This window comes from Cavia porcellus, unplaced genomic scaffold (assembly GCF_034190915.1).
Source record: "Cavia porcellus strain 051 isolate PalLab524CR breed Dunkin Hartley unplaced genomic scaffold, mCavPor4.1 scaffold_25, whole genome shotgun sequence".
Classification (NCBI taxonomy): domain Eukaryota; kingdom Metazoa; phylum Chordata; class Mammalia; order Rodentia; family Caviidae; genus Cavia; species Cavia porcellus.
Genome location: NW_026947508.1, coordinates 24,848,480 through 24,860,427, shown reverse-complemented (window position 1 = coordinate 24,860,427; position 11,948 = coordinate 24,848,480). Strand labels below are relative to the sequence as shown.

Sequence of the window (11,948 nt, the reverse complement as noted above, 5' to 3'; positions counted from 1 at the left end):
TCCTCACTCTACTTCTAAGTGTGCTGGGATTACAAATTTGTATCACTGTGCTTCAGCCCCAATTTAGGATTGAACCAAGGATTGAACTCACAACCTCACACTTGCCAGGCAGGTGCTAATGCCACTGAGCTAAACCTCCAGCCCTTCCTCAACCCTCTTTATTTTTTTATTTTAGAGATTAAGATAATCTTTTATCTTAACATAACAAAGCAGATTAGCACAGAACAATTTAAGCAACACAGTATTTTATCACAAGACAACCGGATATAACAGTAGCTACCATAATGTCTCTTTCTTTGAATAGTTGAGCATACTTTCATACACAATAGTATCAAACATAACAAAATAGTATAAAACCATTAAAGAGAATGAAAGTATTACAGGGCATTCAGTACTTTTTTTATTTTGATAGTCTTGCTAAACTGCCCAGGCTGACATTGAATTTACAATCCTCCTGCCTTAGCTCCGCGAGTGAATAGGATTACCAGCATGCACCACTGTGTAACAGACACAGTACTGTATTGTACTGTATTTATTTATTTATTTAGACACTAACCCAGGTTGGCCTTGAACGCACAGCAATCCTCCTGCCTCAGCCTCCAAGTGTTGGGAATACAAGCATTCACCACCACGCCCAACCTAATTTGTTTTTAAAAATTTCTTCTAGAACAACTGAGATTTATGGAAAGTAAAAGTGAATACAGAGATGAGTTTTAAGAGGCTCTTATGATCGAATGATAGTAGGTTGGATCTAGTATCATTAGGGGAAGTGAAGTGACTAATTCTGGTTCGTTTGTTTTTTACCGGTACCAGGGATCAAACTCACCACTTGCAAGGCAGATGCTTATGCCGCTGAGCTAAATCCCTAGCTGTTTTTGTTTTAAAGGCAAAGTCAACTGGATTTACTGAAGGATTAGCTTTTTAGTACAAAAGGATGTGAGGAATCAATGATAACTCCAGGTTTTTAGCTTGAAAAACTGGAAGAATGAAGTTGCCATTTATGGATATGGGAAAGTTTGCAAGAAATTTTAGTATCAGAAATTTGTTTTGAAACTTGTTAAGTTGAATATGTGCACTACATGTCCAAATGTGAGTCTGTTCACAGATATTTGAATCCCATAGGAAATTTGAGAGTTGGCAGCATGTGGAAATAAATAATAAATTTGAAGAAATGACCTGAATAATGATTGCAGACATAGAAAATGGAAATAGGGTTTGAGCTCTGGGATATTCCAGAATAAGACCAAAGAACACTAAGGTGATGTCCAAGAAGTAAGAGGAAGTCAGGAGGGTACTGCATCCTAGAAGCCAAGTGAAGAAAGTCTTTGGAGGAGGAGGAAATGGCCAACTATTTCATGTTAGATGCTTACCATTAAAGTAAGAGAACTTAAAATTGGTCATTGGTCTTGAAGAGCTAATCACTCTGGATTTCACTGGGTTGTGGAGAAGCAAAATCCTGACTGCAGGGAGTCCAACGAAGAAGGAAACTGGACAGTATAGGCAACTCAGGAATTTTGCTGTTAAAGGAAGTAGGAAATTGATATGGGGTCCCAAGACAAGATTGTTTTTTGTTTCGTTTAAGATAGAAGTAACACCATGTAGGATGATAGATGATAGGAATAATCTCTTAAAGGAGGGGGAAGACGAGACAGGGAAGGGTGCAGTGGGAGAATTACTAGAGCTACAAACTTCGTTAGATAAAGAGAAGGGATCAAACAGAGGGGTTGACCTTAGCTAAAGTGCATCCTTCAAGGAAAGAAGGCAAAATATGGCACAGATGACGACAGATGAGACGACTGGCGCCCTGGAACCCCTCAACTCAATGGACTCTATCTCCCTCATCCAGGCCGTTGCCGAATTTCTCCTGATCACTGCCTAGTTCGTGTTGTTTTTTGATAGCGACTCCTGAAAGTCCCCAGAGATTGCCTCTACATTTTCCATCTCCAAACTCTGGCCAGTAGGCCAGCCGTCACCACGTGTTCAGTCAGCCCAAAGACAACTAACAGCCGCTATGTAGGCGGTTTCACAAAGGGGGGCGGTCCTAGTTTTGCGTTCTGTGAGCCAGGTGTTTAAGCTCCTGAACCCTTCCTCTCCTCTTCTTTACTCTTTATTCGCCATCCAGTAAATCAGTCAAACAAGGCCCACAGAGGCCACCGTATTGGAAGTCCGTGACTGTGGTGAAAGAATTGAAGCTGGTGGGGGTGGGGCCCGAGGACAGGCCTGAATAACGATTGGAACGAGAGTTCAGAGGCGGGGTTTAAAGGAGAACTCGGGATTGAGACTGGACAGAGCCCAGGGAGGGAGGGCTTAATGTGGAGCGGGGCGGAGATTGGGCTGGCACAAGTATTGAGCAGCGCGCTTCGGGGCGGGGCTTAAGGGGGCGGGGCCGTGCCGGAAGTCAAAGGTCGGTAAATAGTGGTGATGTCATGCAGGCAAGATGGCGGAAGGGTGAGCCCGTCATTCCGCTCCCAGGAGTTGGGGCCTGAATTCTCCCAGGGTTCGGGTGCTGGGCCAGGGTCCCCAGGGGAACAGGAAGTCAGTACGGGCATGGACGGAACAGAAAAGGCAGAGTGGAGCTGTAGGTGAGGGGGCAGGGAAGCGGCCTGGGAAACCTCCGTCCGCGGGCCATGTCCAAGGGGGAAACAGACCTGACCATTGAGCGGGAACGAGTCGCACTCCAGGGCCGACAGATGTGTCTGTGTTCCACAGGGAGGACGTGGGATGGTGGCGGAGCTGGCTACAACAGAGCTACCAGGCAGTCAAAGAGAAGGTAAGCCGGGCCAGCACGCTCTTCCCCGCGGCCGGGCCCCACGACGCCTCATGGCAGCCAGGTCCAACCTGCCTTTCCCGGCTTTTGCGTGGCCCACACCTCCCTGAGGCCGACGTGAGCCCTACTTTTAGCTCTTTCTGGCCTAGGAGGTCCCTACGCAGACAGGCATAATAGTAGCCGCAGCGAAATGACGACCGTTTTGAAAACTGGAACGACCATTTCCTAAGAACGCATAGGAGCAATTACAGCTTGGTAGATAGAAAGCTTCCTTGTGAAATAAAAAACATTTGGCCTGGTGTGGTGGCTGTAGTCTCTACACGCTGGAGGCTGGTGCGTAAGAATTACCGCGAGTTCTAGACCAGCCTGAGGTACATAGCGAGACCTGTTTCAAAACAAGATAAAAGAACATTAGGCTTTGAAGAAGGATTGTAAGAATAAAAAAAAAAACTTACTCTGATAGTCATTCAGACATTATAGTACATGTATGGCACAATCAGTGCACTCCAACAGATCCTAAAGATAGGAATCTTCAATAGTGGCCAACCTATGGTACATGTGCAATATTTAATATTTGGTCGACTGTATCATTGAAAGTTCTAAAACATTCACCATTACTGCTAGGCTAAACAGGCATATTTCTGGGCCTCAAAGCCCAGTGGGGTAAAACCAAGTAGTCAAAGAGCTGTCTAACTACTTTTGTGGTAAATGCCTAATCTGAAAGGACTGAGTTCCTTGTCTAGTCTGGCAGTCAAGAACATGCCAAAGAAAGTGTTGTGGGGAAGGTAGCCCATCCAGGCCAACCCTGACTAGACAGGCTGAAAGGAAGAACCTAGGTCAAAAATAAGCATGAGCCCTATGCATTGGTGCCTGATGAATTCTAAGTGAGAGGCTTATGAAGAGGAAGAGGCGATAAGTGGTGGAGGGCCTTGAATAGCTAGCGAAGCAATGCTTATTGGATGAATGATGCTTGGCCTTGCTAAGTAATAGTGGAAAACTAATTACTGTTTACCTCAAGCAACTCAGGGAAGAGTCTTGCTTTAGGGCAGACTCCAGGAGACTTCTGACCTTAGTCAAGTCAGCCCCCCTACTCTGGGAGCATTCTTTCCCCCTCAACCTGTGTACTCTTGAACAGCCTCTATATTATAGCCCAGCAAATCTAAGAATGCCCTGCACTGTCTCTGTTAGAGCTCAGGGACAACTAAGAGAAAAGTGCAGCGTGCATTCAGCAAGTGTTACATGAGGTCATGTGTGTGTTTCTCTCAGGGTTGGGATTTACTATAACTCATGAGAATAGGTACTTAGTCGGCTTTCCATATTTGTTCTTGGGGAATTCTCAATTTGAATTGTGGGGAGGGGAGCAGTGATGGGTGTTTCTCTTCTTTTAGAAAGAGACTTAATTTTCTCCTCTTTGCTGATTATGGTTATATAAACACACACAAGTTTCTTTACCTCTCTGGGCCTCAGTTTCCCTGCTGTAACATGAACATAGTATCTACCCCTGGGGATTGTGATGGGGTTTAAATGATAATATAGAGAACTAACAACATTAAGTATCATGTAAGTGTTAACTATTTTCGTTACATGCTTAGGGTGATGAGGAAGCCTTTAGGCACTGTCACCAGTACATTTGTCCTTTTTTTGTTTGTTTGTTTTTTGGTACTTTTCTTTCCTTACATCCTATCCTGGCTCTGTCTGAACCAAAGTTCCTTATACTCACTTAATGAGCTTAGAACCATCAACTCGGATGGTGCTATAATCTGTCTTACTCTCCTTTTGCATCCTCCTGTGTGCACACAAGTGCTTTTTGTATATATATACTGATAGAGATGGGCACATGTTCTTTGCTGCGCTGTAAATTCCCCACTCTCTTCTGGGCCTGAGCTCTTCCCAGGATCCCTTTTCAGTCTAATTTGCTTTTCCTCCCCTTGACTTCAGATGTCTTTTTCATTTCCAGCAGAAAACCTCACATACTTTTAAAATTTGAAGTCAGTAAGCATGATATTGTTTAATTCCTTTCCTTCCCTAAAGCCACTACCTATAACCTTATCTACAGTCACATTCAGCTTCACTTACCACATGGCACATCCAGTGGGTGTTTTCGACTTTTATCTTTCTGGACCTGTCTGTTGTGCTTGACACTAGTGAGCATTCCCTTTTCTTGAAACTGCTTTTGGCTTTTGTGACATGGTACCCTCTCAATTCTCCCTGCACTTCTCCAGACTTTCCTAACTGCTCATGAAGTCCTCTCAGCACACTCCTCTTTTCACTCTTCAAGAATCTTCCTGGGTGATCTCCTTCCCTTCAAGTTAAGGTGACATCTACTTCTTTTTTCCTGAGCTTTGTTGTTTGAAGCTAGCTCCTGATTGACAATTAGCCCAGAACACCCATGATCGCCTCAGATTTTCATGCCCAAAGTCATTACCACAATCTTTTCTGCAAACGTGTTCTTCCTTCAGTATTTTCTCATTTAGCTGGCAGGCTTGTATCTAGCCAGTCACCTATTTTAGCAACCACTGGCTCTTCCTTGATTCTTTCCCTGCCTTTGGTCAACATATCTACATACTTACCTTTTTACCTAGTATTTTTTTAATTGATCCCATCTTTTCCATCTTTATCAGCTTTATTCTTATTCATATTCTTATATTTTCTTTACTGGATTATTCCAGTAGCCTTCTAACTAGTCTTCCTCTTTTGAAATCTTGTCACCCTTGTACTTATCCTCCATTCCAGTCACTAGAAGGACTTATAAAAGTGAAAATCCCACCTGCTTTAAACCTTTGATAGCTCCTTATATTTGCCCTCAGTAACCTCTCCAGCTTTATTACTCACTTTTTCTGCTTCACATTTCATGTTTATCAGCACTAAAATGTATATAACATTCAGTAAACCTCAAGACTTCCTTAGTAAATTCCTGTTTATTCTTTTTTTTTTTTTTTTTTTTTTTTTTTTTTTTTTTTTTGTCTTTTTCCTTTTTATCGGCACCAGGGATCGAACTCACGACTGCCTGCTTGCAAGGCAGGCGCTCACATGCCGCTGAGCTAAATCCCCGGCCCTATTCCTGTTTATTCTTAAGAGCTGAATCCAAACTTCCACTCTCCAAATCTTCCCAACCTCGTAACATTCCAGCTACGGCTCTGCCCTTGCATATCAAACTATTATGTGAGCATTTACCCTAGTAGTCTGTGACCTTCTTGAGGGCAAGTACCATACATGTTGATGTTTGTCTATTCAGCACTTAAAAGAGTCTAGTGGAAAAGATAACCAAACATTAAATAGTCATATAGGTAGTTATATAATTAAAATTGCTCTGAGACATGGATGTTTTGTGTCAGACGCTAGGAAATCATCAGTGAACAAAATACATGGGCTCTGTGTTCATGGAAGTCCCAGTTCACCTAGGAAGAGTCAAACTGAGTAATGTACAGCCTAAAGTATGCAAATGTGAAAGAACAAGTAAAGCAAGGAAACTGCTCTGTGGAGGTGACATGAAAGCGAAGCCCTGAAACGTGAACAAGAGTTAAGCAGTGAAAAAGCCGAGTGTGGTGGCTCATGCCTGTAATCCCAGCACTTGGGAGACTGAGGCAGGAGGATCGTTGCAAGTTCAAAACTAGCCTGGATTACAAAATGAGCTCAAGACCAGCTTGAACTGCCTAGTGAGACCCTGTCTCAAAAAGACAGAAAATAAAAGCCAAGTGAAAGGTCATTCAGTGTACTGGCTTATTTGTTCTGAAGATTTGAAGTATCTACAGGGAGAAGGATGATGTGTTCTAGCTACCAGAGGTAAGGAAGATGCTAGGACATTTGGGAAACTTGAGGAAGACAGTTGGAGTTCAGTAAAGGTACGTAGTGCTAAGAATACAAATTTGGCAGGAGCTGGGTTTTACAGGCCTTGTGAGTGAAGGTAAAGAGTTTATACTTGCTCTCAGGGCAGTATGTAAACTGAAGAATGTAGAGCAGGAGGCAATTTGGTCAACTCTGACCAAGAGAGCACCCACTATAATAAAAGTATCTGATACCTTCCATCTGGTAAGATTCCAAATGGGAGAACAGATTGGCTGGACTAAGGAGGTAGGAATGCAAATGAACAGAATGGAGCTCCATGTCTGAGACTACATGATATAAATAAATAAATAAATAAATTTCCCCTCTATGCCACATGTAGGGATCCAGAATCTGATGTAGAGGCATGGTTCCTTTCCCATCCACTAAGAAGCCTCTGACTTACACATGAAACTCTGCCACTCACAGACTTCCTGGGCTAATGAAAGTAAAAAATTCACCAAACAGTCAAACATATGTTTTAAAAATTCTAGGTGAGGGCTCCTGTGTCTTTTGAGAGTTCTATGTGTATGTCTGTTACTGAAAGAGCACAGGGGACAAACCGGCTCTGTTACCCTTCTCCGTCTTCCCATAGTCCTCGGAAGCTTTGGAGTTTATGAAGCGGGACCTGGCGGAGTTTACCCAGGTCGTACAGCATGACACTGCATGTACCATCGCAGCCACAGCCAGCGTGGTCAAGGAGAAGCTGACCGTGAGTACTGGCCCACACCTCTCAGCCTGACCTGTCCTGAGACCCTGGGAGACTCCACCTGTTCTATCAGGTGACTGGGCAAATATGAAGATTGGTTTTTCCTCTCATTCTGGAAGAACTGTGTTTGTCGAGCATATAGATGTAAATGGTTGTTATTTTAGCAAATGTTTTCCAACAATAAAGTCATTCATTGTAGAAAATTTAGAAAATACACTTAAGCAAAAGAAAGAAAGTAAAGACAAGACTGACCTGGACCTATCCATACTTCTATATCCCAGAGTTGTTGTTAACTCTTTTGGGGCTATATTCCTGTATACCTGTTCTTCTTTAAAAGTGGAACGCCGAGCATGGTGGTGCCTGCCTGTAGTACCAGCACTACAGAGACTGAGGCAGGAGGATCATTGGATCATTATGAGTTTGAGGCCAGCCTAAGTTACTAAGTGAATTTAAGACCACCCTGAACTGTATAGTGAAACTCTGTCTCAAAAAAGACACACAAAAAAAGGATCAACCGAAAACTGTTGTGTTGTTTTGTTTGTTATTGAGGATCAAATTTACAACCTCACGCTTGCCGGGCCCAGGTGTTTACGACACTGAACTAAATCCCTGACCCCTAAAAACTGTTTTTTAACCCACATTTTTATTTAATCATTGTAAACTTCATTCTGCAAATGACATTCAAATAGCATCAGTTGTATTACATGGAGTTAACTAGTTCCTACTTTCCTATTTCAGTTTTTCTAGTTTTATATACAGAGCTGCAGTCAGCATTCTGTTTGCTAAATATTTTCCCATTGTCTCTTTACCCTTTTATTTTATGGCAAGTTCTTACTACTTTCTCTAGATTGGTCATGAATTTAGGATCCTCTTACTTTGGTAGCTAGGATTATAAGCGTGCATCACTACACCCAGCAAGAAAATATTCTTTCTTATTTCAATCATACTTGTTTTGTGCTAATTTATATTCTTCAATGGCCCTCCTCTTATTAGTTATACATGTACAGTAAAATCCTAAAGTCAGTGTGAACGATGAAAAATGTGGACAGTCAAAAGATATCCCTGAATATCTCTTACTTTTCCAGTGAAGTACAGTTTACTTGAATTTATATTAGGTTTTTTGTTAGCTTGGGACAGATTATAGTTTCTTCATTTGATGAACAACTGAATCAGTCACCTTGAGATTAAAGGTCATGTTATGAAAAACAAATTTTGAGCTGGGCCCAGTGAAGTATATCTGTAATACCAGCTATTCAGGAGGCCAGGCATATCTCTTGAGCCCAGAAATTGAACACCAGCCTGAGTGACTTGAACAACACCCAGTTTCTTTCTCTCTCTTTTTTTTTTTTTTTTTTGGTGCCAGGGATCAAACTCATGACCTTGCCTTTGCCAGGCAGGTGCTTAGGCTGCTAAGTTAAATCCCCAACCCCACATGCCCAGTTTTTTAAAAAAAAAAAAAAAAAGGAAAACAGGAAGGAAGGAATGAAGTCAGGCAAGTAAGTCTGGTGGGTTTTCATAACAAGTTTATTTTACTAAATCCTTTTACAAAACACTATTTGCTAACCACAGCTACTGAGGTGCATGAAAGACAAAATACTAACCATGCCAAACTATTGTAAGTCTAGCCAGTAGAAGAAATACCACTTATTTATTTATTTATCTTTTTCATTCAACAAATATGATTGTATAGCTGTAGCGATATGTGCTATACACTGTGACAAGTTCTAGGTTTAATATGCCTGGGAAGCTAGGGCCGGGGATTTAGCTCAGCGGCATAAGCGTCTGCCTTATAAGCAGGCAGTTGTGAGTTCAATCCCTGATACGGATAAAAAGGAAAAAGACAAAAAAAAAAAAAAATGCCTGGGAAGCTTAATCAAGGTATCTTAGTTTCCCACAAGGTAGCTGGACCGTGACCTGCTTACTAGAGATCATACTGACCCGTATGGTGCATATTTGTTGTCCCACCTGCCCTTTCCATGTGCTGATCCTTGACTGGTTTCCAGGTCCCTTTTTTTTTTTTTTTTTTTAACTTTTTTTTAACTTTTTTTTAACTTTTTATCGGTACCAGGGATCGAACTCATGACCGCCTGCTTGCAAGGCAGGTGCTTATGCCACTGAGCTAAATCCCCAGCCCCAAGGCTATCTGTTCTTATCCTACTCATATTTCCTCAGCCTTTCGCACCCAGCACAAAATACACTTCCTAAATGATGATGATGGAATTGTAACATTACAGTTCTGCTACTTACTACGTATTTCATTGTGCTAGGTATTGCCTATGCCTTTTAGTTTGCACCATAATCCTATGAATAATGTATATTTATCTGCGTTTTACAAATTAGGACACAGGCCCAGAGAGGCTTTGTGTCTCATAACCAGCTATTACATCTGGAATCCAATTCCATGTCCTATTCCAAAGCTCATGCCTTTTGTAACACATTACCTACTCGTAGCCCTTTTCCCTGCTGAAATGTCTATGACATGGGTCTACTCACTCTTGCCTTTTTTTTTTCACAGACAAGAGTCTTACTATGAAGTCTAGGCTGGTTTCAGACTCACAGTGTAGACCAGGCTGACCTTGAACCTGTGCTGATCTTTATGCCTGGGCCTCGTACATGCTAGATTACTGGTGTCACCACTATGCCCATCTTATTCTGGCCCCTTTCTGGGACAATGGGGTTGAGACAGGGTATCACTATGTAGTGCAGGCTGACCTTGAATTCATTATGTGCCCTAGGCTGGGCTTGAACACACAGTAGTCCTCTTTCTCGACCTCCAGAGTTCTTGGGGTTCCAGGCATGTGCCAGCCTGATTGGCCTTGACATGTTGATAAAACAGTTAAGAATCTCTGCCTTGACCTCTCCAGGCCTGCCACAGCCCTGTTAGGCAACTCCAACTGGTGGAGAAAGGGTTTGGCTGTTCTGTCTCTTCAGCCCCTGAGATGAGGTGAAGGACCTGTGGACATTTCCTGGGTCCCCACGTATAGTACACCCTTGCCCTGATGCTCCCCACCTGCTCCCAACCCACCCTCATTTCCTAGATTTCAGTCTGTTCCTGGAGCATTGCTTCGCTCTTGATTCTCTCCACAGACTGAAGGCTCCTCAGGAGCAACAGAAAAAATGAAGAAGGGATTGTCAGACTTCCTCGGGGTGATCTCAGACACCTTTGCCCCCTCGCCAGATAAAACCATCGACTGTGATGTGATCACCCTGATGGGCACACCCTCTGGCACAGCTGAGCCCTATGATGGCACCAAGGTATTCACCAGCAGCCTCCCCTACAGATGGTTGGCTTTAGCATCCAATGTTTGTTTGTTTGTTTATTTATTTATTTTTTAAGATAGGGTTTTACTATGTACCCCAGGCAGGCCTTAGATGTATGGAAATCCTTCTGCCTCCGCCTCCTTATGTTGGGATTACAGGTGTGCAGCACTACGCACAGCCTAGATTGCAGCTTCTGTTTACAACAGCAGCTCATGTTCAAGCCAAACAAATACATGTATGTAACTAAATTGGAGAACCCCAACAAGAAAAACAGAATTACTGTATTTCTAAACCCCTAATCCTATCATACAAAAACACTCTGACTCCTTGTTGATATATAACCTTCCATTTGTTATTTGGGGGCCTTTGGTATTTGGAAGGGGCTGGTACTGGGAATCATACTCAGGACCTCACACGTGCCAGGCAGGCAATGCACCAGTGAGCTAAATGCCCGACCCTAAAAATTCACTAGGTAGCCCAGGCTGGCCTCAAGTTCACAGATCCTCTTGCCTCAGTCTCCTGACTGCTGGGATTAGAGGCATCCACCACCATACCCAACTCTTCCATTTGTTTTTATTTGCTGATATAAGTAAACATGTTTTGCATTTTATGTTTGTTTATTTGAAGTACTAAGGATTGCGCCCAGGGGCACTCTACTCCTGAGTTATATCCCCACACATTTTAAAATTTTTTTCCATTTTGAGACAGGGTCCTTGAAGTTTAAATCCTCCTACCTCAACCCCCCTAGGGTTACAGGGTTTTTCTTTTTCACAAAATAACTACTTTATAAATGCAACTTTGTAGTATGTTTTCTAAAAAATGTACCTTAATGGGACCAAGATTCATTTCATATTTTTTTTGTCTTTTTCATTTTTATCGGTACCAGGGATTGAACTCACGACTGCCTGCTTTCAAGGCAGACGCTTATGCTGCTGAGCTAAATCTCCAGCCCCAATGGGACCAAGATTTAGCTTGCTGGCAAAGGGCCTGCCTGGCAAGCATAAAGTTATGAGTTTGATCCCTGGTACTAATCACTATCACTTTTAATCTCTTAAAATTCTCACAAGTAAAGCCAGGTATGGTAGCACATGCCTATAATTCTAGCATTCAGGAGGTTGAAGCAGGAGAATTGCAGAACTGCTACAAATTTGAAACTAGCCTGGGCTACACAGCGCAGTGCCAGCCTGAACTGCATAGCAATAGCAAGACCCTGTCTCAAAAAAAGACAAAAATTTTTCTTACAAGTGAATGTCACATTTGGATTCCTTTCAGCTTTCATCTTTTTTTTTTTCTTCCTCTCTCTTTTTTTTTTTTTATCGATACCAGGGATCAAACTCACGACTGCGTGCTTGCAAGGCAGGCACTTATGCCGCTGAGCTAAATCCCCAG

At 42.6% G+C, this 11,948-nt stretch overlaps 1 protein-coding gene across 5 annotated transcripts in view; it reads left to right on the top strand.

Annotated features, from left to right (window-relative positions):
- Positions 1–2,378: 2,378 nt before the first annotated feature.
- Bsdc1 (BSD domain containing 1) overlaps positions 2,379–11,948 on the top strand; it is a 26,684-nt gene continuing 17,114 nt past the window's right edge. The window contains exons 1-4 of one of the 5 annotated variants that reach the window (XM_003471153.5): positions 2,380–2,448; positions 2,710–2,770; positions 7,185–7,301; positions 10,386–10,553. In XM_003471153.5, coding sequence (XP_003471201.1) covers positions 2,438–2,448; positions 2,710–2,770; positions 7,185–7,301; positions 10,386–10,553 — 357 coding nt within the window. In that variant the 5' untranslated portion in view covers positions 2,380–2,437. Of the gene's footprint in view, positions 2,583–2,709; positions 2,771–7,184; positions 7,372–10,385; positions 10,554–11,948 lie in introns of all 5 variants that reach the window. The other 4 variants (XM_005004227.4, XM_063235985.1, XM_063235984.1 and 1 more) reach the window with 4 other exon arrangements.